This window comes from Syngnathus scovelli, chromosome 15 (assembly GCF_024217435.2).
Source record: "Syngnathus scovelli strain Florida chromosome 15, RoL_Ssco_1.2, whole genome shotgun sequence".
Lineage (NCBI taxonomy): Eukaryota > Metazoa > Chordata > Actinopteri > Syngnathiformes > Syngnathidae > Syngnathus > Syngnathus scovelli.
The window spans coordinates 5,940,910-5,965,540 of NC_090861.1; the positions used below are offsets into that span (position 1 = coordinate 5,940,910).

At 45.2% G+C, this 24,631-nt stretch overlaps 3 protein-coding genes across 13 annotated transcripts; 1 reads left to right on the forward strand and 2 right to left on the reverse strand.

The window, feature by feature from the left end:
• The first annotated feature begins 108 nt into the window (after positions 1 to 108).
• On the forward strand, positions 109 to 8,495 carry rbm14a (RNA binding motif protein 14a). Of its 8 annotated transcripts, XR_011088235.1 has the most exons (11): positions 109 to 170; positions 1,187 to 1,366; positions 1,434 to 1,618; positions 1,873 to 2,046; positions 2,128 to 2,237; positions 2,395 to 2,673; positions 2,764 to 3,020; positions 3,193 to 4,966; positions 5,758 to 5,815; positions 6,265 to 6,305; positions 7,626 to 8,495. XR_011088235.1 is itself a non-coding variant. In XM_068653221.1 (9 exons), the coding sequence occupies exons 2-9, from the start codon at positions 1,206 to 1,208 to the stop codon at positions 4,825 to 4,827; spliced, it is 1,545 nt and encodes a 514-aa protein (XP_068509322.1). In that variant the 5' UTR covers positions 109 to 170; positions 1,187 to 1,205; the 3' UTR covers positions 4,828 to 5,550. The 8 variants fall into 8 exon arrangements, 2 of the variants coding, with proteins under 2 accessions (XP_068509322.1, XP_049597962.1); XR_011088233.1 differs by having other exon boundaries at positions 6,265 to 8,495; XR_011088236.1 differs by lacking the exon at positions 5,758 to 5,815.
• Positions 5,629 to 21,103, reverse strand: LOC125981919 (phosphatidylinositol-binding clathrin assembly protein). 4 transcript variants are annotated; one of them, XM_049742001.1, is made up of 19 exons: positions 20,959 to 21,103; positions 16,093 to 16,235; positions 15,613 to 15,688; positions 15,276 to 15,378; positions 14,908 to 15,001; positions 14,712 to 14,823; positions 14,416 to 14,522; positions 13,464 to 13,505; positions 11,602 to 11,687; positions 11,348 to 11,432; positions 11,136 to 11,269; positions 10,879 to 10,973; positions 10,689 to 10,802; positions 10,589 to 10,619; positions 10,374 to 10,515; positions 10,171 to 10,194; positions 10,024 to 10,080; positions 9,822 to 9,941; positions 5,629 to 9,674 (listed from the first exon to the last, which is right to left on the reverse strand). In XM_049742001.1, exons 1-19 carry the CDS (start codon positions 21,086 to 21,088, stop codon positions 9,660 to 9,662), a joined length of 1,710 nt encoding a protein of 569 aa, XP_049597958.1. In that variant the 5' UTR covers positions 21,089 to 21,103; the 3' UTR covers positions 5,629 to 9,659. The 4 variants fall into 4 exon arrangements, with proteins under 4 accessions (XP_049597958.1, XP_049597957.1, XP_049597960.1 ...); XM_049742000.1 differs by having other exon boundaries at positions 11,348 to 11,444; XM_049742003.1 differs by lacking the exon at positions 13,464 to 13,505.
• Positions 21,104 to 22,490: 1,387 nt separating this feature from the next.
• Positions 22,491 to 24,333, reverse strand: rab38c (RAB38c, member of RAS oncogene family). The gene is made up of 4 exons (XM_049742014.1): positions 24,141 to 24,333; positions 23,200 to 23,330; positions 22,950 to 23,087; positions 22,491 to 22,836 (listed from the first exon to the last, which is right to left on the reverse strand). Exons 1-4 carry the CDS (start codon positions 24,331 to 24,333, stop codon positions 22,678 to 22,680), a joined length of 621 nt encoding a protein of 206 aa, XP_049597971.1. The 3' UTR covers positions 22,491 to 22,677.
• Between the last annotated feature and the right edge of the window lie 298 nt (positions 24,334 to 24,631).

Here is a 24,631-nt window from a genome sequence, read left to right on the forward strand (position 1 = left end):
TTTGTATTACATATGATTTATTTTATTTTAAATGTTATTTTTAATTCATTTGTATAATTGATAAATACGTCACTGGGATCCTGTATTGAGGGGAAAGTGCGCCCCCTGCCGATCTAAAGAATATTGAGCCGGATATGCAATTTGAACTACAGCTCCGGGAACCGCGTTGGGTAAGGAGTTCTTCAGCTAAATGCTAAGCTCAAATCGTTGTTATTCCCCGCATTTTTTGTTTGAAATTGTGACACCGCGGAGTTTGCTCGTGGAATCCCGAGTTGTTATATCACTTCTGTGATTCCGGTTAGGGTAAACACGTGAAAGAGGCTTCATGTAGTCCTCTCTCACGTTGTTATATCGCGAGCAGAACTACGCTAGCTTAGCTAGTAGCATCAGCCACATTCTGCAAGATGTCGTTTCCAGCCGACGCGTCACTGGCCTTACTTCGTGATATTCCAATGTTTAGTTTTCCAATTTGACACAACTAGGGTTTTTCAGTGTGTGCACCCAGTTAACAGTATATTTGGTCCACGTTTTTTTTTTCAATGACGTGAAGCAGCTAGCAGGTTTATTTGCTCAGCTAATGTACCTGTTAGCCAAGTCAATTCGCTCCGATTGAACCTTGAGTACCTTTTAAAATAATTTCACGCGGCAGTAATAGTGATAGACGTCATAGTTGTAATAGTCAAATAAAACAGACAGTCATCAGCTTTAGTCAAATGAAGTGGATCTCAAACTTTTTGTTGTTGTTGCTAAGTGCCAGGTTAAAAATTTACCTGTACAGGGGTCTCCAAGTACGGCCATCATGGGCAACTCTCGTAGCGCTAAATTTATAAAATATATTCAGTATTATCATAAGACATTGTGCTTAAGTTTGATTGCACATAAGTTAAACCAATATTGTAAATACACATTCTGTATTGATGTGGTAGGTTTTCTGCTTCTTCCTTGGTCGAGCGCATCCACATATTGTTTTTATAAGTTAATAAATTTGGACAATTCAGTAGTTAATTTGAATTTTGTAGTTGTTGGCACTGTCGAACACACATGCTAACTTGTCTCTCAGAAAAGATGTTGGATTGGTTGACCTGGCTTTACTGACATCACCAATGTGATCAACATAACGGGCATCCCTTAGGTGATTAATTCAGAATTCCCACAATGCTGAAACCTATATCACTTTTTCTTGCAGATGCCTGCTTGTTACAGAGATGAGTGGCGACAACGTCAAGTTGTTTGTGGGAAACCTTCCTCTAGATGCGACTCAAGATGAGATCAATAAACTCTTTGCTCCTTACGGGGAAATCAACACCTGCTCCTTGCTCAGACAATATGCCTTTGTTACCCTGAAGGGAGAAGGTGCTGCGGACAGGTATGATCACAGTGGAATATTCCCTCAAATGCTGGTTGTTTAATCCCCCCTCACCTCCCCCCGACAGGGCCATACGGTATCTTGATGGCAAGGAGTACCGAGGCAGGCCCCTTGTGGTGGAGGAGTCACGCGCACGTCCCCCCAACTCCACCAAAGTGTTTGTGGGAAACTTGAGCGCCACATGCTCTGCCGATGACCTGCACGGCCTCTTCTCAACATTCGGGAGAGTTTTAGATTGTGACAAAGTCAAAGGTGACATTCTCAATCACTCAAATGCAAATAAATACACCTCACGAGTGTCAGTATGGTGTGTAGCCAATTAAATGTGCTTTTTTTTTATGTTTGTGTAAATGTTACGGTGGGTTGTACACTGCTTGGTTCAAGTAACACAATTGCCATGGGAGGAAATTATGAAAAAAATGTGTGACTATGCCTCAGACATGCAGTGGAAATCATCACGACCAGTTTTCTTCTGATAACTCAACAGCATTCTCTGTCCTCTACAGCCCGATTATGTTCAAATGTGGGCTATGCATTTGTACATATGGAAAGGAAAGAGGAGGCCATGGCAGCCATCGACGCACTCAATGGGACCATTTTCAAGGGCCGTCAGCTGGCTGTAGAGCTCTCCAAAGCTCAACCTTTAGTCAACCAGCTTATGTCGTCTGGGAACTCAGTCGGTATGTTTTTCTTTTCTTTTTTTTTTTTTGTAAAGATTTAGCATGACGTCAACATGCTACCCGCTCCTTTCTTGTTTCCAGGTGGTAGAGAGGGTCTCCTTCCTCGGCCAGCAGGCTCCATGGAGCATCACCAGAGCCACGCTGCTGTGCTCGCAGCAGCTGCAGCAGCCGCTGCTGGACTTCCAATACAAGTATGTGAATATTAGGGATGAAATGCTTTATTTAAAAAAATCATTCACAATTTCAAAAAGTCAACATTGATTTGAAATGTTAGTTGTTGCTGATACCGTGGTGAGTGGAGCATCCCTTAACACATACTTTCCATTTTCCCATTTTCTCTCTCTGCAGGTTCAACAAAGCGTCCATAACTCGTTTTACAACACCACATCCTTCGATCCCACATATGCTGCCCTGAAAGGCATTACAAGTTCTAAAGGCGCAGACGGTGTCATATATGGGGCTCTCGCTAGTCAGGTGTACGGATCTGTCGCTGACCAGGTGTATCAGGACATGGCCAATCACATTCCTGCTCCAACCGCCGCAGAGGACTACGAGGTTCAAAGCGGGCCGGACCCAACAACACTTTTTGAGGCTGCAAGAGCCAAGTTTTTCCAGGAGGGACAGAAGGTCTTTAGATTTAGTAACTACAGATAATCACATCGTGCATGTTTTTGGGGGGGGTTTAAGTGTGTGCTTTTTCCCCCCTCTTTGGTTCAGGTTCTGGCCGAGCAGCAGGCAGGGAGAAAAACAACAACAGCAGCTACCAATACAACGACGACGACAACCACGGGCAGTCCAGAAACAGAGCGGGACCGCAGCCCGATCAGAGGGAACCGGACGCCTTTGCTTCCGGACCCGTCTCCCGGTTCCTTTGCTCAAAATCGCACCAAACGCCGAGCTCTCCTGCCGACGCCGCCCGGGGTCGCTGAAGACCCCGCCACTGGACCTGCTGAAGGGGCCGATCCTGTCGCAAGGTGAACAACCAGCCGACCGATCTGCATTCTGTGTTTCCTGTGTGGCTTCAGCAATTAATCAAATAACTCAAATGATTGAATCACAAAAAAAAGCTTTGCAGGGATCATCAGCTCTTACAGCCAGTGTTTCCTTGCTTCTTTGTGATGCATCCATCTTGAATTGTAACTGCAGGTCCTACTCAGAATATTACCAGCAGATGCATCAGTACCAACAGTACCAGCAGCAGTACCAGCAGCAGTACCAGTACCTCCAGTACGCCTACACCAATCCTCCTCCGCCCCCTCCTCCACCGGCCTCCACAGATCCCTCCGACCCGGCCCCGCCGCCCCCCGGCACGTACACGGCGGCGCCGGCTTACTCGGCCACCCAAGACTATGGACCCCCGGGCACCTACGAACCCCCCTCCAATTACAACACGTCGCAGAGCTACTCCGGCAGCTACGACGCCTCGGCCGCCTACGATGCATCGGGAGGCTACGGGGCGGCGGGAGCGTACGATACATCCGGAGCTTACGCAGCAGCGGGAAGCTACTCCGCATCCTCACCGTATGAGCAGACAGCCGCACACGGGCAACCCACGCCCCAGCGCAATGATTACCCTTACAACACGCCAGAACCCCCGTATCGATAGTCCCGCCCCCCTTCCTCCAACACACCCACCCACACACACCCACCCACACACATGCACACACACCTTCCATTCTGTAGATCGGTGTGTGTGTGAACATGAGTACTTGGCTAAGGAGCAGCTTAAGGGAGAAGTAACGCAGGCAGTAAGGTTGTGATTTGAGTGGAGCATTTTGGCTAAGCGCGTCCCTATCTGGCTGGAATTCCACCTAACAGTGAATGCCATCCAAACTTTAAAAAAAAACAAAAAACGACACCCTAGAGTTTTTGAAGAGGCACCATTGAATAAGGTTTTGTCTTGGCAGTTATGTAATCTTGAGCGCAAATGTGAGGCACAGATTCTGTCTGTCTTTGAACCCAGGAGACCTGCCAGTTTTCAAGATGTTTTTATCAGGAGTAACTCCAGCATTGTAACGGTGGCCTCGGAGCTCAGTCAACTCGTTCAAAGCTTTCCAGCCTCACTGTTACGTTGCATAGTTCCAGTATTGGGGGTCAAAATCATTTGTTTCTTCTTGAGTCAATATTTAATCATATTTTAGATATTTTCTCAGGCTGTAGATACGTAGATTTTTTTTTTTGTATGTTTCGACAATTCAATAAGCCAAAGCTCAATTTTGCCCAATTGTGTTCCGACATTCTCTAGTAACACTTCAAAGCTACTTTTAATACCTGACATAGGTTTTGTTTGAAGAGTATGTAAATATTTCTAGCCTTCTTTTAACACTTTGAGCAGCTGCGAAATTGGAGAGATGGGAGGGGGATGGATGCTGAGTTGTACAACAAGTTTGTATAGAAGCAGGTGAAAATTTTTAGGCGGCATACGATGTTCCACGGATTAAATTAGTGCAGGGTTTCCTAAATTTGGGAATGATTTTGTTTGAATTGAGATTTACTTGTTGATATGAAGTCAGATGAGTGAAATCTGAGCAGAACCATACAAGAATCTATATGGCTTTTTAGTCCCCTGGGAAAGCACACAAACATCTCTATATTTGGATTCCACATATGAATAATCCCAATCCACATCTTTAGCTCAAATCGTCGCTCACTACTCGAGCGCTAGTCTCACTCACGCGCACACATGCCACAATATTCCAGCTTCTCCATGTTGTTAGTTGCATGCCATGTTGTTGCTGCTGCTCCAGCCACCTTCTTCCTCTTGCTGATTATTGCAGCTAGAGTGGGAGGGAGCCAAAGTCTGAGCCCTTGCCCTGGACGTACGCCACGCGCCGCTGTAGCGCGGGATGGGGGAAAACGGCAGCGTTAGGCCCCCCCGAAAACCGCTGTGGACGATGGGGGGTGGCCCCTCCCCACTAAGGTAAACACTCAGACCACACACTCCTGCCCCGGCCGCCCCGAAAAAACACGCGTCACACGGTTTTGCAGACATTCTGACGCACACACGCCGACGTCCGGATCTGTTTTCAGGAAATTCCTCACCTCAGTTTCGCCCTTTTGGATGTTCTGTTTTGTTTTTTTGCCCCTGTCCCCTTCTGCCAAAATCATCCTCATACATTTCCTCCCTTGAAGACCATACATGTATGATCTTCGAAGACAGTGTTGAAGCAGGCGCATCATCGATAGCTGAGGTCACCTCGCTAGGTTTTCCTTTTTTTTTTTCTTTCCCCCACTCCACTGTGGCCACATTAGGGTTAAGTGCCTTGTTTTGAAGGTCACACCGCAAGCCCCCTCCCCCCAATAGAGAGGCCGACACCAAGCTGGCGCAGGATCGGTTGCTGGTTCAAAGCTCGACTCGCCCTCAAGTCCCCCTCTCAATCGTCACCGCGACAATTATCAATGCCACTCTCAACCTGTATGAGGTTTTGTTTTCTTTTAAATGACATTTTGTCCCGTGTTCTTTTGAAATGTTTAATTATCAATAAAAAAAAAAAATCAACGGTCTATCTTTACTTGTGTGGATGCTTTCTTTAGTGCGTTACGAGTCCCCCCCCCGCCCCCCCAAAAAATAAAACTTGACAGTTAAAGCATTAGATGACGTTTTATTCCATTACCTTCCAAATACATCAGCTCTTGTTTCAAACCTGCCAAGTAATTTTTTTTATGCAAATGAGAAGGGAGTAAAATTGAGTTTCATGCCCTCACAAACAGATGGAAATGTCAATGGAGACAGTCAAAGCAGTCTACACAGATGCTTATTTATACTGAGGTAAGAATTCTAGGACATCAATGTTCTTCAATTGACAAAGCAGCATGAAAACTACATGTACATTGTCTTGTGACATTTCTTTCATGCTGGTTTTGGTAGACTCCTGTTATGCAAAAAAAACCCAACTGTTAAAGAAGTGAATTTCAACCTGAAAAAATTCCTTCCTAGAGCTCAAACTAGCCACGTCTGTCCTTTGATTTATGCCAATGCTGTTAATGATTTTTTTTTTCTTCTAGCGCTACAATTTCTATGGGTGAACATTTTACAGTGTGTCGTCGCATTTATCACGCTGTGGAAAACCTCTAATGAACAAATCGACATTGTATCTATATTTCCGGGATTACGTGAAGTCCAATTTTTTTTGCCCTGGTTTCTGAGGGAGTTATCATTTGTAAAACACTTGCCGTGTTCTCCAGCTAACAGACTCGTAGCTCTTGTCTCTCTTTCAGGAAATGGCAGAGCAAAGGAACGAGAGCATAAACCTGACAAGGTAATCTGTTACAAAAATAAAATTTATAGAGGCCCATTGAGATCTGTACACTTGCATGACCTGCCGTGTTTGAACTGTGTGCAAAGGATCTGTTCACTTGTATGACCTGCTATGTGCAAAGGTTCCGTACGCTCCTATGACCTTTGCTTAAAACTGCGAAAGTAAAAGTTGAGGCTTCTCGTGCATCTCGCCCTGCTTTGACGTAATCAGGGCCGAGAGGGACAGGGAACATTTTAATATCAGCCGATGGGCAAACAGACAGGACGAGACTGGGCAAAACACGTTAAGATACACCGCACAATGTGGACCAGACTCAACACACGTATTACAGTACTTTGACTTTCATCCGCAAAAACCTCCACGTGCTGCTGCTGCTGCTGGCATTAGTATGAAAAAAGAGCGAGCGTTCAAACACACAAACATTGGAAAATAGCAAGGCTTTAATAAAGACCGCAATGTCCGGCTAGCTACAATGGGGACTGGGGGGTAACAATTGACATTCATGGAGTTTTACAAAGACTGTAACTGGGGTTGAAGTTCTTTGTGGGTTTACTTACGTGGTTTGCATTTCGGCATGCAAGGCGGCCTTCAAACCGTTACAGACCCCCTTACGTTGTAAAACTGTTGATTTATGAATGTCAATTCATGGGAAGTTTAAAAAAAAGAACAACAAAAAAAATCAAGTGAAGGTTCTCACCATGGTCATGCTTTTACCGGGCACACAAGCCAATAAAAAGACGACAATCATGCAAAACAACGCAAAAAACTTTCATCTCCCAAAATAAGCAAACACACTAAAATAAGATATGTTTCGAGTTCTGCTCTTCCGTTGACTTAGAAGAAAGCTGCGCTTTTGATGATGACTTTGGTGCAAAAAAAAAGTTCCTGTTTCAAAGAAGGCAGACCCTGTCCTGCCCTCTTCCTTGATGAAGACACTCTTGGTGTGTAGACCAGTTGTGATAGTTGAACTCAGACCCCCTTTTCCTCCACACAAACAAACGTGACGTAACATCGACCCCTAAATCCCAACAGCCCCTCCCCCCCTCCCGACTATGACACCTTGAAAAACACCACCATTCAAACACAGACACGGCAATACATCGGTCTCACATACAGTACGTCATCCAAACACGTCTAAAAACATACATGAACAGCATCGCCTATATACAGAGGACAACCAGTCGGCGCTCGACTGAGAAAAATAAGCCCCTGGAACACAGTGATGAAATCGAGAGAAAATAAATTTTGTCCAAATGTCAGTTTTTTTCAGTCTCACTTTGCAAGGATGTCGACTTCAAGGATTTTGTGTTGTCGTTGCAGAGTTCCTTGAGCCACCTTCAGACCGTTGTGTTGCACGCACCTTTTCCCACCTCGACGCCTCCAACCCGAGGTGCGTTCCGAGCACGTGTAGAAAAACAACCGCTGATTGATTATTGCCCCGTTCGACTGTACTGTACATCCCAGCAATGAGTTTTAGTTCTATGTTTTTGTGCAGTCAAAAGATTTTTGTGCTATAACGATGATTGCTCATGACCTCGTTCACATTTAACGTCTCGTTACAGCCTTTCGTCTCGGGCTGTCTGAACTCGTCTATCGTCGGCGAGGGCCCCGATCGACAGACGTTCGACGTATCTCGCTGACCTTTAGACGTCCTGCGCGTCAATGTTAACGCTACGCTAATGAGCCTGTCTTCGATGCCACGGTAATTACCCTTGTCTCGTTTCTCTGCAGTGTTAAAACACTTCCTCGGTATCAGAAAGGACATCATTGCGCACCCTTGGGTGCCTTTGACCTTTTTTGGATCGGAGACAGTCTAACTGGAGCTCCGTGCATTCGTCTTTATAAAAAGAGCGTTACTGTACATAATCCTAATGCGGACATGAGGGATACGACGTGAATTTTTTTTTTTTTTTACATGATATTGCACAACCGTAGAGCAGAAACTCTTCAAATAGTACCAGAGTTTAGATTACATCCAAATTTTGCAATTCCTGGCTCAGTGCTTTTTTTGTCAGTGCCGTTGGCAAACATGGTCTTGACACCACATACCGAAAGAGAAACATTCTAAGTGTGTCCGGAAAGCTCCAGGACAGGTGTCACGACTGATTTATTAAAAAACTCAAATTCCAGAATAAATCTGAAAATAACTAAAAGGTCCAAGCATAATTCAAGTGAGGGGGAGGCAGTGCCCCTGCGGTTCCCCCCCTCTAGCTCTGCCAGTGGGGTTATCTCAAAGAGGAAAATCTTTCGTTTGGATTTGAAATACATGTGACACCAGTCTTGGAACTTTACAGACACCTCGTAACAGTGATTGACAAACGTTAGCCATGTCTTGTTGACCTTTGCACATCCTATGCATAAATGTCAGCCTTTTTTCTTCATATCAGTAAGGACATCATTTCATCACATCACTTGGGGGGTCTTTGATCATTTGGCATGGGAGACCATTGAATTGGCGCTCAGTGCATTTGTGTACATAAAAACTGTTACTGTACATAATTCTGTTGTCGGCATGACTAGCACAACACCACAAAACTAAAATCATAATTTTTGCATGATATTGCACTGCCACAAAATGAAGAGCAAGTAGTAAAAGCTTTTTGATTACATCCACATTTTGCAATTCCTGGGTGTGGCTCAGTGAGATTTTTGACAGCAGTTCCAGTGCAGTTGGAAAACACGGTCCTGACATTAGGTACCAAAAGAGAACTCATACACACACACGCACACACACACACACACACACACAAGCATGCCCCACCCACCCCACTCCCACACCAAGTTAGTCGTATGTATAGTTGGCAAACGAGAACAAATTTGGCTACAAAACAATGATGCGGAACACCGACATGTAAAAACGTTTACAAAAATCTGACGCTATCCGACATCAGGTTGATGGTTGACCCAATCGGTACAAGACGATAAAAATCTCCTGCGCGGGACACACACATACACGCACAACCTTGGCAAAGGTCACATGGAGTAAAGTGTCAGCATACCATCCCGTTTGTTTAACTCCAGGACAGGGAGGGTCGAATTGGAGGTCTAACTGGTGGGGAAATCGGGTCAGGAGGTGGCGATGGAGCAGCTTCAGCGGCCGTAGCGTCATCACAGGTCGTTTTCGGCAAATCAAAGGATGTGAGGTGTGAGTGGAATATCGGGTGCTAAGCTTCTGGCGCCTCTGGGCGGTTATTTTTGGGGGGACCGGTTGGCACAGGGTTTGGGAAGCGAGGAGGGATGTGCGTTGGTTGTTTTTTTCCTCCCTATGTGTCCCCTCTTCTCTTCCTTCGCCATCCTTCTGTTGTCTTCCTCTGTGGCGCTCTCAGCTCTGCTGCCATGGTTACAGCGGCGTCTCTACATGAAGTGCATCTGCAGTAAAAGGATGGTGATGAATTGAGGGTGAGCGAGTTCATCAACAACTTATCAAATGTTAAGCAGTTCATTACGGTCGTTCCTGGTTGAAGGTCGAATCTTACGATTGTGAGGTATCTTTGCTACTGTGTCACTGTTCAGTACCTGCGTCCCCGGGATGGGTCCGAAGGGATTAGTGGGTCTCAGGACCGGCTGGTTGTACATAACAGGCTGCGGGGGCATCATGGGAACACCCCCCATGTGATGGCTCATTTGAGGGGGGAGCTGCTTACAGATTGCAGGAAAAAAAAAAAAAAGGTTAAAAGTACATCATGTCAGATCATACAGAGTTGATTCATTGTGTTACCATTCCATAGACAGGCACTTGGGGGGTTGTCATAGGAAAAGCTACTGGAGCTGGAGCCTGTAAGGAAAGATAACAACCCCCCGTTTAAATCTCTTAATATAAAGGCAGATGCATAACATGGATTGATGAAGTGCCTTGGGTACTTACATAGCCGGTGTAGATCACTCCATTCTTCGGAGACAAAACAAAAACAATGTTATTTTGGACCCTACAAATCGTAATTTTCCTTTCTTGCAATCAAAATCAGCAAAAAGCTGCATTGTCAGATACCTCTGAAAGATTATACCGACAAATGATCCTAACGTTGGTTTAAATACATGTAATTTCTTAACATGGCCGTTGCGCGTTACCATCTGAGGGACAGGCATGGGAGCCGGAGCCATGGGATGAGGCGAGTGAGTCCAGTTTGTGCTGGTGCACATAGTTTTGGTCTGCCAGCCACTCCCCCCTGTCGGCTTCTTCTCCACCAGCTGACTCCACTGCAGCTCAGGCCTGTTGCACACAAACATGCACTTAAGAGACCCACGGATGATTAAAAAGCAGTCTGCCGGCCCCGCCACCTCACCTTTTGGCTTGCGTCCCCCCAAATTGCAAGTCTATGAGGAGTAAAGCAAATTAGCTCCAAGTAAGTAACCTCTATGTAAAGCCATCAGGCTAATACTCACTCCCGACGAGGTTGGCTAATGAAGAGTCCAAATCGCTGGGGAGCATCTTCCCAGAGTGCAGCGGGGCTCCGGGGTTGTGAATCTGAGTGGGCGGGATCGGCTTGAGCAAGTCACCTAAGAAAGTCGCCACGGTTGTTATCAGAAAAGAATTCTGTTGTTGTCGTTTTTGGACTGTACATCTGCATTGTACCTCCCCAGGCGTTGTTGTTGGGCACAGTGTGTGTGGTCTGAAGGGGGGCAAAGTGGGGCTGCAAGGTGAACAGCTCACCGGTCAAGTTTGGCACACTGCAAAAAAGACACAAAAAGCTAAATTATCTAGTCTGGCATCTGGTGGCTTATTTATTCTGCCCCCAGTGCCGCCGCTCTACCCCCGCCACTGCTGATCTAATGTTCAATGCATGAATTCTAAACTGAGAAGTTGACGTATTTCTTCTCATAAGAACTCACTGGTTGTTGACGGCTACAAGGGGCGAGCTGGAGAACAGGTCCGTGGCTCCCCCGCTGCTGTTGGCACTGCCCACCGATTGGGTGCCGGGCGACGCGTTGGGCGTCTGGATATCGATCATCTTATGACCGTCGTCCTGCACGTACAAAATGGCGATGCGGTGGCTATTGTGTGCATGCTAATCGAGGGAAAGCTAATGTGAAACATTTCTCACCTTGTGTTGCTGCAGTCTGTTGTCGTCTGTCTTGTCATCCATTCGACTGAGGGAGATCCCGGTACTGGAGAGGGACGACACCGTGCTGGACAGAGTGCTATGGTAACACACACGTACATAAAACACATTACAGTAGCACCACAATTTGTCCCGTGGGTGAGATTGTAACTAAAATGAAAATGCCCCCCCCCCCCCCCCCCCCCCCCCCATCTATACTCTGAGACATAATTTTAAATCTAAATCCGCAATCGTACCTGCTGGCAGTGGAGAGGTCTTTGAGCTTCCGGCCTTCCAGAGAAGCTAGATGTTGCTCCAGAGCCTCCAGGAGTGAGTTGGGAGCCTGAGGAGGAAGGAGGTTGAACGTTGGGAAGCAGATATTAGAATTCTCAGCAAAGTGGTTTTAAAAGTGGGACATTATCACTCCTGTTTCTCATCATCCTGCTCATCACCCACACACACAAAGCAGCACATTTCCCTCAAATTGAAAAACGGATCTACTCTACGACAGCTCTTTTTTTTTTTTTTTTTTTTATGCTTTCATCAGGTTTGGTTGTCCGGCATGCACAGATCAGCTCCATCATGCAGATCCACAACTATCACACCTCTGATCCATGCAGACTGCCAGCACCAAGGTCCTTTATAATCAACACAAGCACCACACAAATCACAGTCCAGAACATCAAGAGTTACCCCTTGGATTCCACTGTCAAATCCAATCCAATCCAATTTGCTCTTTCATTGAGGAAAGTGCAGCAATTTGACAGCACGGAAAACCAAGGAAGCTAACTCTGAAATGAAAACGTCTGGAGAGGGAAAAAAAAAACAGGTATGCATACTGAGCATACTGTGATCTTTTTCCTCCAAACTTTTTTGAATTTTCATTTCATCACAGTGTACACATATTCAGACACAACAGGCAAAGAAAAAAATGTCTTGTATACTTATTTTTAAAAGGGGAAAGGGGGAAAAAGACAGTAACGTGAATTCTGGATGTCCTTCTCCAGAGAATACGCTATGGAAGTTTCAAAGTAAAAACAGACACATACAATTTCTAGTGCTCAGTCGAGGCGTGTCGTTGAATAGGCGCGTATAAGGTCTTCATAAGCACTACAAACACGGCGGGGTGCTTTAAAAATTAATCACTTCCCAATTTGTCCAAACGAAAAAGAAATCCGTAAAGGCTTTTGGCTGTGATATGCAGTGCTGATGAGGACATTATGTGCGCCTGTCCAAGGCGTATTTGCGGAAAACCTACATCATTAAACCATTCGCTGCTCTCCCCACAGCTAATGCAAAGTGACCTGATTCTCTAATGGACTCAGTTGTTCTCTTTGAGTGTGTTGTTTAACGAAGAAGAAGAAAAAAAAAAAAAAAAAAACATGGCGTCTTTAATCCTAACATCTCAAAAACCCCGCTTATGGAGGAATACACCATATGGCCAAAAGTATTGAGACGCCCAATGTTTGCATTTTAAAGCGATGACTGCAATTTTTTTTTTTTCCCAAAACAAATCATTCATTGAATTTAGTTGACATTACATTTTTTTGTTGGCTTACTGGGACACATCACATGGTCAAACTTAGTTCACCAACCTTTCAAGACATTCCGGACGCTTTTGTGCTTATTTACCGAGCCACCAAATCACGCGTGTTAAGTTGTGCATACAGAAATTGCAAAAAAAGTTTAGATAAATATACAATAGAATGGCATGGAAATATTTATAATAAATATTAAATCTTTTTAATACAAAAATACTTTTGCCCAAATGGTGTATCTGACAGATGAAAAAAAAAAAAAAAAGAAGCCAGCTTAAAAAATGTTGCTTCAAACCACAAAGAGAATGTAATTTTCTTTGAAATGATTTGTCGCTTGTTTGTGTAAATTGTGCCTTTTTTTGTGCTTTCTCTTCTCTCTAGAAGTAAGTTGAAATGTAAAGGGGGAGAAAAAAAGGAGACGTGGAAGGCGAAGTGATGAAGAGAGAGGGCCAGCTGCAGTGTGGGCAGGTCTGTAGGGTGAGTAGGGAACGGGAGCGCTTTAGAATGAAGCGTTATGGGATCGACCGGATGGATTTTTCGACGCTGCTCGATTGGCGGCTTGTGATGAGATGTGGACTGACCTGTGTGAGATCGGGGCTGTCGCCCTGATCTATCCCAACTTGCTGTGTCACAAAAAAGGAGGGGGGAGGAGAGGGGGAATGGGAGGAAGGAGGGAGGGAGGCAAAATAAAAATGAACCAAATGTCGTAACAAAACCAGGAGTAGAGCAAACAGACTGCAGGGTTGTTGTTTTTTTTTAAAGAGGGTATGGAGGGATAAAGGTGTGCGGAGGAGGAAGAGGAGGAGGAGGGAGAAAGAAGAATCAAACCCGAGCATTCATTACTCCATGCAGAGGCTGAAACAAATAGAAGACAACACGGGGGGGAGGGGGGGAGGGCGCATGCACACGCCTACAAACACCTAAATACACACACACGCACATACACACAAATACATGTGCACATACACGCTATTTAAAATGAATGCTGCAAGGCGAGACAACAGGTCACGTGACATCAACTAATGTTGACTTTGAACGCAAAGAGGAGGGAAGGAACATACACACACGCATACACACACGTTGAAGTTAAGACATGATTGGCTCCTTCAAGTCAACGTTAGTCTACTTCTCAAACCGACTTCCGAAATGGGAGCAAAAAAGCAAGCGGTGAGGATGCCTTCTAAGCGCAAGGACTAGCTAAGTTACCAAAGAAAGAGAAGACAGAAGGATAGAAAGGTCAAAGAGGCTTGGGCATGCAGTGCAGGCTTTTGAAACAGGCAGCGCTCCAGGGCGTCCTCCAGTGGACGCTCAGTGCTATTGTCCCTCTGACTCAGCTGTTACTAGCTGACCCGATAACTCTCTCCCTGTGACTTCCAGGTTATCTTAATGTTCTTATGATTCACCTGGTAGATAAATATCCTGAAGGAAAAAAAAGAATTCTAAACCGGCGTCCATTCCCGCCCTCTCGTCCTCGTCCGTCCCCGCGCTCCTTATAGCCTACCTCGGAGGACCCCGCCCCGTCCCAAACGTTACCTCGGCCACTTTGAGAAACTCGGACAGTTTGGTCATCCTGTTGAGGAAGGTCTTGTAGAGCTCCAGCGCCTCTTTGCACTGGTTCTTCTTCATGTCAAAGTACTTCTCTGCGTAGGGAGGGTCACAAAATGAGCACAGTTACACCATGTCAATAATAAAAGAGACATGTTGTGCAATCCCCCCGCCCATGATTTAGGACTATCTCATTAGGACAGACATATTTAGAAATGTTCCACCTTGGCTCAGGTAGGACACAATTGTCCAATGTCTACGTGTTGACTGTGTGTACTTTTCACCCAGCATGTTGATGACGCCCTCGTTGTACGCGGCAAACAACCGTATGGAGTCTTTGAAGAGCAGCATGAAGGCAGTGTTGATGACGCCGTTGCTCAGCTCGTTGGAGTTGGGCTGCAGGTCGGAGTGCACGCTTTAGTGAAGCCGAATACCGCACCTGATGATGGATGATGCCTGCTGTTTTGTCTTAGGTGCTACCTGGAAATCCAGCAGTGCGTCCAGCTGGTTCTGAATGATCGGCAGCGTCTTAATCAGCTTATCCGTGTTCATGGTGCGCATCACGCCGTCGACCCTGGTAACAAACGCGGACACGCGTTAGCTTGCACCCGGTTTACATACTATCACAATTAAAGGTGACATTGCCTAGTTTGAAGGGGTAGTCCTATCTTATGCAAATGATCCACTGCTGACCCCGCCTCTTCTATTTTAACAACAATTCCAAGTACAGCTTTTGTTACCTTAACAACCGGGGGGGCGGAGCTAGCAACTAGCAAGCTAATGATCTAACTAACGAAGATGCACGCGGTCATTATTGGGCTTATGTTTACGGTAATTGAGTGTATTACCCTCGCTTCATCTTGGTGAAGTCCACCGCCGCTAACCGGAACGACATGGCTTTTTCGTTCAGGTAGCGACTGTAGCGTCTGATGAAGGTGGACATGTTGTATCCTGAAGGGAGGGGTGGGGGAGTTGTATTTGTATTAGTTAAGTCATCCAAGCACAGCACTCAGTTTTTGTGTACCCCACTAAAATCGAACCAAATAGTGATTGATTAGGTGTCCCAATATTTTTGTTGCCGCAGACTTATCGCCAGCGTTACAGTGCCGGGAAGAGACAGGAAGTCATTCAATGGCCAGAACAGCTCTGCTGAGTCAAAGGGGGGGGGGGGGGGTCATAAATCACCTTGTAGCGCGGCCTTATCTAGAAAGTTGTTGAGGTTGAAGAGCGTGTTTCTGGAGGCGACGTACTGCATCAGTCTCTGGGGGGGGGAAGAGAGAGAAAAGAGGAGAGGGAAGAGTCGACGACGTGCTCGTGTTCCACGTCGTTACGTCTGTCGCAGACAGGAGTTTATGAGCGAGAGGTATCATTTGTCCACATAAAGACCTCAACTCTTCTGAATGACTTTTAAGGATGTGGACCTAATAAAAGACTCGCTATGTCAAATTGGCCCCAATGCACTCAAAGTCTTGCACCAGCAAATACAATATCTGCATTCATTAACCCTGCCGTGTGACATTATTTCCAATAGCATATCTGTCATTGAAATATAGTCCTTGGCACCGAGGATCTACGCCAGAGCTCTACTTTTATACGAGAGCTTCAGTTCCATTCCTATGGTGGCCACTGACTTGTGTTTTTGTGTGTGTCGTTCAGCGTCCTCACCTCGTTGCCGTACATCATGAGGTGATGCGTGGCGATAAGCGCCTTGAAGACCACGATCCAGCTGTTGCTAGCCGTGCGCTCCAGCAGCGTGTCCGCCAGGTGAGGGATGCTGACATTCAGCTCGTTGGTGCAGTGGATCAGGTCTGCGTGGTCGAATACAAAAGATCAGAATGACTTTATTTTACAACAGCCTACTTTGCAGTCGAGGCACATGTGGCAGTATGTGCAACTGTGGATGTAAGCAGTTATAAGTAACTGCTTATATATACAGTGCAATAGAATGAATGTGAATAGTCACTAGCATGTATGCAAGTGACCAGGATTGTCTGCGATCACAACAAAGGAGTGTTGAATAGACACGCAAAGATTAACGAGTACTGGAAATGAGCACGGCTGACATTTACGAGCCTTTAAGCTCCACCTCTTTACATACTGGTAGCTACCGTGAAAGAGATAAACGGGTCGCGTGCCAAAGCTGTCGTTTATGAGGGGAGTGCGCTGATGTATACGTCCATAGAGGTTCAATACAAGACGACAGATCGATGAGCGAATCATTGTTTAACAGTAGTCAAGGTACAGGTGGAGGACGAATTCATTGGCTGGCCGTAACTCGGAGGCTCTCGTCAATAGAAAATCCCGGCAGAAGATGGAGAGTTACACTCTAAAGTCAATCTAGCGGCGGCACTCAATCGACATGCCTCTGCGCATAATGTGAGGAAATGAATAGGCCTGCGATGAATAATTAACCTCATTTTTTTCTCCCTCCCGTGGAGATGAAAAGGAAACAAAACCCGAGCTGACTCCTCACGTCTCGCCCTCTCGAGACGTCCATCCGGCATGTGTATGCAAAGGCAAAATGACGGAATGAATGCCTGAAACATGCTTATTCTGATTCGACTCCGTATAGAAATGCACTGGTGTATTTAAGTGGGCACTTGAAAACTGACAATCGGGCCAAATCGAAGGATTTTCCCCTCTCACGATCAAAGTCTACAAAGGCCCAATTGTCATATCACCGAACGATTGTCCTGCTCCATTATCCTCTGGTGTGGCGTGTTTCCTGTTAAGAGCCATTTTCCTTCATCTGTTCAGAAATTGGACTATAATTATAAATGTTAAATGCTTTTAATATTCATACAAATGTCATGCGTGTGTTCGACGCTGATTTGGGATCGCCTAAAACTGCGCCTTGTCAGTGAAGCTAGGCTAACTGTTAGCTTATCCGGAAAAGCACACTATGCTAGCAAATCTATCCACCCATCTTCTTGTCTGTGTACAAGCCACAAAAAACCCATTTACATAATGTTTCTTCTTCAAATGTCATTTTTATATGATTTATTTACATGCAAATCACGACATCAACGTTTGATTTATCCATTCAAACGAGAACATCGAGCTGTATGCGCGGTATCACGCTGTGCACTGAGCGGTCACTCCGCGCTTGATGACATAGTCGCATCGAATCCCGCTTCTGTCGCCCATATGAGCAGCCGCGGCTTAATGAAATCCCATTTACTCGGCGTGACGTGCTCATCATTCGCCACGCTTTGTAAATAGTTTAAATAGTCACAGAGACCGCCCCACTCGGCTCCTATCTCTTTGTCAAGGTCACGACACCAAAGGCGGTGATAATGAGAGCCCGCTTTGACTGGCTTAATGAGCAGCAAAAATAATGAATCACAGTTTTAGTGCAATGTGTCACCCGGCCTGGCGAGGGTGGGCCCGTAACATCTGGACTGTAAAAAAAAAAGTCCCTTGGTCATGACTAAATTTAAATTTACATACACAATGCAATATTTGAATGCACTAAAACTCATGATTTGGAAACACAAACGATGAACTCTCCTATAAAAAAAAACCCACAAAAAGTAAAAAAGATTGCCCAGCCACAGTGACGTCCGGCCAGTGTAGTTGCTAATGGCTAACACTAGCATCTAGTGCTAGCTTCCTGGCCTTTGACAAGTGGTGTCAGACAAAGATACAAACTAGAAGTTAGGGATGATTGTGTGGCTAATTCCAGTTTACTTGACTGCTACACTAACATTAGCAACTAGTCCTCTCTGTTAGCAAGCAATTAGCCACCAACTCGCTAACGGAATGCGTGTCACTTGTTTGTAAAGGTTTTATTGCTGCTAACCGTAACTCATTCCTTTACATTTGTTTTGCATTTTCTTTGGCTTTTTGTGAAATATATCCCCAAAATGTATAACAATAGATACTACTAAAAATTAAGTTGAAGGGACTGAGTGCTAGCCACTGCCAGCTACACTGCAATTCCTTATCCAGAGTTGCGTTTTTCTGTCACAATTACACGGCATTAACAATTCCATTCTTTCTGCGCTTGTGCGTTTTACATTTTGCCATGTTTTTTTTGCGTATTTTTTTCCCTGCAAAAAATGAATATAACATAATGTTTTGGGTTGTGGCGAGCCCTTGTTAGCACGGAGGAACACACAATCATCACATGGCAAAGTCAGGGCCGAGATTCAGAGATGCGCAACAACTAGTCCACTGTACTTCCAGGAACATTGGTTTATTTTTCATTACCACAGCGGCTACTGGTTTTTACCCTTGTACATCCATTAAGAACATTAAACTGTTACTCAGAACATTGCTTGTACAGTTAATAAAAAAAACGTTCCGCTGCATTGTTTGCTTTCGTCTGCAGCAAAAGGTTGTGTGTTTTTTTTTTTTTTAATCCCCCTCGACAAGAAGCCAGCGTCTCATTATTTTCATCCCCATTGATTCCGTTCCATTTGCGGGCGAGAGCGATTCTTTAGCAGAAGCAAGTACGCGTCTCCTCTTTATGATCCCATTTAACGAGGCGAGCTGAGCGGGAGCAGACTCGTCTCATGAATTGTTGCTCAAAGACACAAAGACTGCCTCGTCGGGGGGCTTCCTTTACATTCACCGTGATCTACGGCGGCCCGTCGAGGGGCTCAAACCCACGCAGCCACCTCATTGCAAACACACCTCTTTCCCGTGTCCTTGCTTGACCTTAAAAGCCCATCGAATGGAAACGAGAAAACAAAAGAGTGCGTTGAGCCAAGCGTGCAGTCCCTACTTAAAGCTTCTCTACCCTCTCATGGTCAGAATTAGTCAGATCACAAGCCAAAAAGCTCACGTAGCCTCTTGCTGGCTCGTTTAATCAGAAAAATCGCCATTTTTCGAAGCGTTTGGACGCCGCCCCGGTGATGAAACGTCCTCTGAAAAGCTCCTTGTGGCTGCGGTGACATTTACTGTTTTGAAGGTGGATGGCCTTGTGTTGTTTAGTAACTGCAGGGCCACTAAGCTAGCGGTCGAAACAACAATAAAGGACTGAATCCAATGAACGTGGATTCACATTAGCAGTTCATTTCATTACGGATAGAATAGAAAAATCACTTACTCGATTTTTCTATCATGTCACTGGACACAACATGAGGTACAACTTTAAGTGTAGTTACCCCATTTTTCATGTCAATATATCACAGTATACGGTCAAATGGAGACCGTCTCAATTACTCGTCAGGGCTTCCATTCATATGAGTCAAATAAACGCCTCCCTCAAATAGATCCCTTCCGACCTCAGGAGACGAACTGTAACTCCAATTACAGTTCACAATATAGCTAACTGCTGACACCATTTGGACTGTGTTGCTAACCAAAATAGCAGCACTAATCCAATCATATTTCTTAGAATAAACGCCTTATTGAATTAAACATGCCTTCCTTTTCCAATCACACACCTACCAAATCATGTCCTTGAGACAAAATAACCACCCCCACTAAAACGGACACCTCCCTTTTTGCATCAAGAAAAAAAAAATTAACTAAATATTGCTAACACACAAACAAGTCAACTGCAAACGACAAATTAAACAGTCACGTCTTTTGGAAAAGTAAATGCCTCAAGCAAATGTATGCCTCCATTTTCTCATCCAGATAAAAAGAAAGTCGTGTTTGATAATTAAATCACTCACACCAAGTAATTTGCTATTTAAACTATGTTTCTGACCCAAACAGCATCACTGAAGCATGTCTTTCAGTTAAGATGGATACATACACTTATAAAATAACAACACTCGCAAGGAGTTGTCATATGATAACACGCACCAGGCCGCACCCCTTAAAGGCACATACACTAAAGTACAACGGCATGTGCTTTATTTACACATTTTAAAACGTTTTTTTTTTATTTCCTGATTGCGTGCCCTGCGATTGGCTGGCAACCAGTTCAGGGTGTCCCCCGCCTACTGCCCCAAGTCAGCTGGGACAGGCTCCAGTGCTCCCGCGACCCTCGTGAGGATGAGCCATTCAGATGATGGATGGATGTTTTCACATTCATTATTTTGAATAATTAAAAACACACCATCATTTTTTTCCCCATACAGACAGATTAATGAAATTTCAATTCATGACAATAAAGACTGTCTTACCTATACCTTTTTTTTTTTTTTTTAAGGCATGCGTGCTTGATATATTACCTGTGCACTCCGCTTGATTTATTACAGGGCCAAAAAACGCCTTCTAACCTAGTGATCCCTATATGTGCCCCCCCCCCCCCCCCCACACACACACACACACACGCCAATGCATGCATAGGCAATTAGTAGTGTGCAGATAAGGACACCACACACACATACGCACACATGCATAAATGATAGTAATGCACCAGTGGACAGTGAACTTGAATGTGAAGAAAGAGAAATGCTGCAGGATTTCATGATATTGCATTTAGGCCTCATAGATTACACTTAGTGGATGAATAGTGGGTAATTAAAAGAGAAATACGAAGGGTAAAAGGCGTGTTTTTTTGTCTGAAGCGTGCGTGCACTGATGGCATTTTCTGTGCGTGCGTGCGTGTGTGTGTGTGGTTTCACCTACAGTCAAGGTGCTTCTTCTTGGGTCCGCTCACTTCGTGCGTCGTGGCCTTGCACACGGCTTTGCTGATGGCCGAGCCGCTCATGCTGTGCTGCGCGGCGGCGATCCGGTCCGTCAGAGTCGGCCCGGACATGGTGGAGGAGGAGCGGCTTCGGCTGGAGCCTGTAGGAGGTGACGGGGATGGGGGGGAGTCGTAGTAGAGGACGATCAAAATGTCTTTAGTGGAGGGGAGGAGGTGGTGGGCAATGCCCTCTGCGAGGATCGGCCGTGTCTGCGAGGGGAGGATGATGAGAAGAAGGAGGAAGAGGGCAATGACCAGCGACGAGTCATACGTTCGCTTAAAAAAAGAAAAAAAAGAAAAGAAACAAAACTACCTTCGCCTTAATAGGAAGGCATTCGGATGCGTAAATGAAACAAAGCTGAACGCCGGAACGTCCCGAGTGTCCCTGAACGCACCTCAGCCGATGCTGATGAGAGTGCGAATCAGGCTCGCTAAAAAAATAAAAATAAATCACCAATTCAACATAAAATCGTCCATGATTCAACTGGCCTCCGTCAAAATACAGCAAAAGGACATTTTTAGACTTCTTCCTCGCGTGTCCTCTCAAATCTCAATGTCTCGCCGCATGAACAACGTTCCCTTTCTGCAGCCGGTCTTCTTACAAAAGCCTGAATTCCTCTATAGAGGTCGCCCCATAGGCTGGTGATGCGCGTGTGCGCGTGCGTGCGTGTGTCAGTCAAACTTGTGTGCAAAATGGCAGTGCGATGAATCAGGTGACTAAAAAAGGAGACTGAGATTGGGCCACTTCTCGAGTCAAGGGAGGGAATCTTAAAGCAGAAGACATTAAAAAAAGGATTTATTCTTTTTTTAAGGCACCAGCTGGTTCTTCATCACCTCAGTGCACCCGGCCAATGAAATAGGGACAAATGGGAAAACAAATGAGCTTTTACTGAACATGATATGACAATTTTTCCTACAATGACTGCAAAATAGGTTCACTGCTCCACATCCAGACTGCAAATGAATGTTACATGTTCAACACCTCCATTGGCTAATTTAATAATCCATAACTGTTACATAACAGTCAATATGGGGGCTCAGTTTCTGACAAATTTTCAAAAATATTCGAGTGATATTTGATCATTTAAATAGTCAGTTTTGCACATGCCCCCTTTGAAATGAAATTTTAAAAAAGTACATTACCTTTTAGTATTTTACATGAAATTATGTTGTAAAAACATCTATGTCCTTATGATAGGCTGTTTACGTTGCTGCTGTTTTGGTTAGCAACATGGTTCACATGCGGTCAACTGGCGGACGAATAGAGAGATTTCAAGGGATTGCACGGGTGTACCTAATGAAAAGTTCAGTGGGTGTGTTTTCGCAGTCGTCACGAATGACAAAAGAACAACGGTGGCAACATAAGTAGAGCAGCATTAAGTCGATTGGATTGCATGTGCAATGTGGCGTATCGAGTGAATAGTTACTCGTGTGTTGCATCACAAAGCTTAAACGGGATTGAACAGAATCAGCATGCCATGAACATGTGTTTAATAGTTCATTCCTCTCATTATAAAACAACACTTTCACATAATTTACCACTTAGGCAGACACGTTTCATATTTTTCACATTCACTTCAATGCTGAATCGATTCTTTTTAGAACTGCTATAGTCCCTGATCCACTTCCTGCTTGTCTGTGATTGGCCAGGACGTGTCTCGTCATTTGGGACATGACGAACAGCTGAGGTGCTCCTTGGTGGCATTGGCGTATCCCGACAGGAGCAGCGTGGCGGGCTCTCGCTCGGTCGGGGGACTCTCCTCGTTGTCCAGGATGTGCTCCACCAGGCAGTGAGCGGCCTCTTCGATGTTGCTGTTTTCCTAAAGTAGGGCAAATCATCAAGCCATCTCTCCGCTCTCTAAGGTCAAAGGTGAGTTTGAGCCAACTAACTTTAGGACAGTATTGGGCTACACTCTTGTCACAACACGCATACCTTGGCTGAGGTCTGGAACCAGCCGACAAAACCGTTGTCTCTGCAGAAGGCGTCCAGTCGGGGTTGCAGGCATGACGCTTGGTCAGCTTTATTGGCCAAGAGCACGGCGGGAACCGGCTTCCCGTGGCTCAGCGTCACCTTTGGACAAAGACAGGATTGGAAGGTATAAAATATATCCTCATGTCACTTTCATGGCTTTGGGCGTGCTGTTCCAGTCAAATTTGACTCGTTTTGACATTAGGGTACTGGCCTTTGAGTCCAGGTCGTCCTTCCACTTGAGCACAGCGTCAAATGTAGACGCTCGCGTGCTGTCGAAGACCACCAGCGCTCCCACCGCTTCTCGGTAGTAGACGCGTGTCATGTTGCCGTAGCGCTCCTGTCCTACGACATAACATTTATGACTATGCAGCGATAAATTGACAAGCCGACTAGAACAGTTGATCTTTATTTAGCGTTAGATTTGCACTATGAGTTGTTTCTTAAATCATAGCCTGCCTACGTTTTTATGACGGCAACAAAGAGAAAAAAAAAAAAACGCTTGTTAGTGGCATGTTTTGATTCCACGGCAGGCATCATGTGAGTGTCGTTTTCCGCATGGGAGTCGCTGGCCACATTCCACAAGCAGGCAACAAATGACAGGCATAGGGAGGGGCCGTGATACACACACACACACACACACACACACACACACACACACACACGGTCTTTTCTTGAATTTTTCCATGGAGATAGGATTGCCATAATAGTTGTAGAAAATACAGTAAATGAACACAATTTTGTGTGCAATAATCTGCTTTTAGTGTGCTCTAGTCAGCAATGTCCTTGTGATTGGAAAACATGCTAAAACCAATTCAGTTTCACACTCAACTCAAGTTTATTTACAGGTCAACATAGCAAAGCATGCAGTTAGGCAGTTGTCATATAATTCATGTCGTTATAGTAATCAGCCCATTTTTTTATTTAAAGAAATGTAAAAAGCGTTTAAATGACAAATTTCCATTAGCCACACAATATAACAGATTGCCGCCATAAATCCTGGCCAAGGTGTACACACCAGAAGAAGCAGACCAAATAATAAATAATGTTTTTATGATGTACCAAATAGTACGGTGCTATTTCCCTATTTAAAAGACAGTTCTGTGAAAAGTGGACTTAACTTTGCTTGTGTAGATATTTTTAGTGGGTCCTCACCGGCAATGTCCCAGAGCTGCAGTCGGACGACGGTATCCCGGTCCCACTGGAGCACCTTGAGGGCGAAGTCGACGCCGATGGTGGCGCGGTAGTGTTGCGAGAAGATGTGGTGCACGTAGCGCTTGATGATGGACGTCTTGCCCACGCCCAGGTCCCCGATCACCAACACCTTGTATAGGAGCTCACGCTGCATGGCTCCCCCCCAGAGTAAACTCCCTAAAAAGTTCTCTAAAAACTATACAGCTTACTAAGAAAGGCTACAAAACCAAAACGTTTTGTGGTCATTTAGGCCAAACGTGTGGATTCCCACCACTTACTGGAGAGGAGCATGAGGAATTTTGACCTCTGTGGTCCTCTGTGGACCTCCCACTCCCATGCGACTCTTGCCTGGGAGCGACTCCCGCTGCATTCAAGTGCTTGACTGAGGCGTGGGATTTTTAAAATTGGAAACGTTCATGTTTTAACTTTTTATTTAAATGTTCAATTTAAAA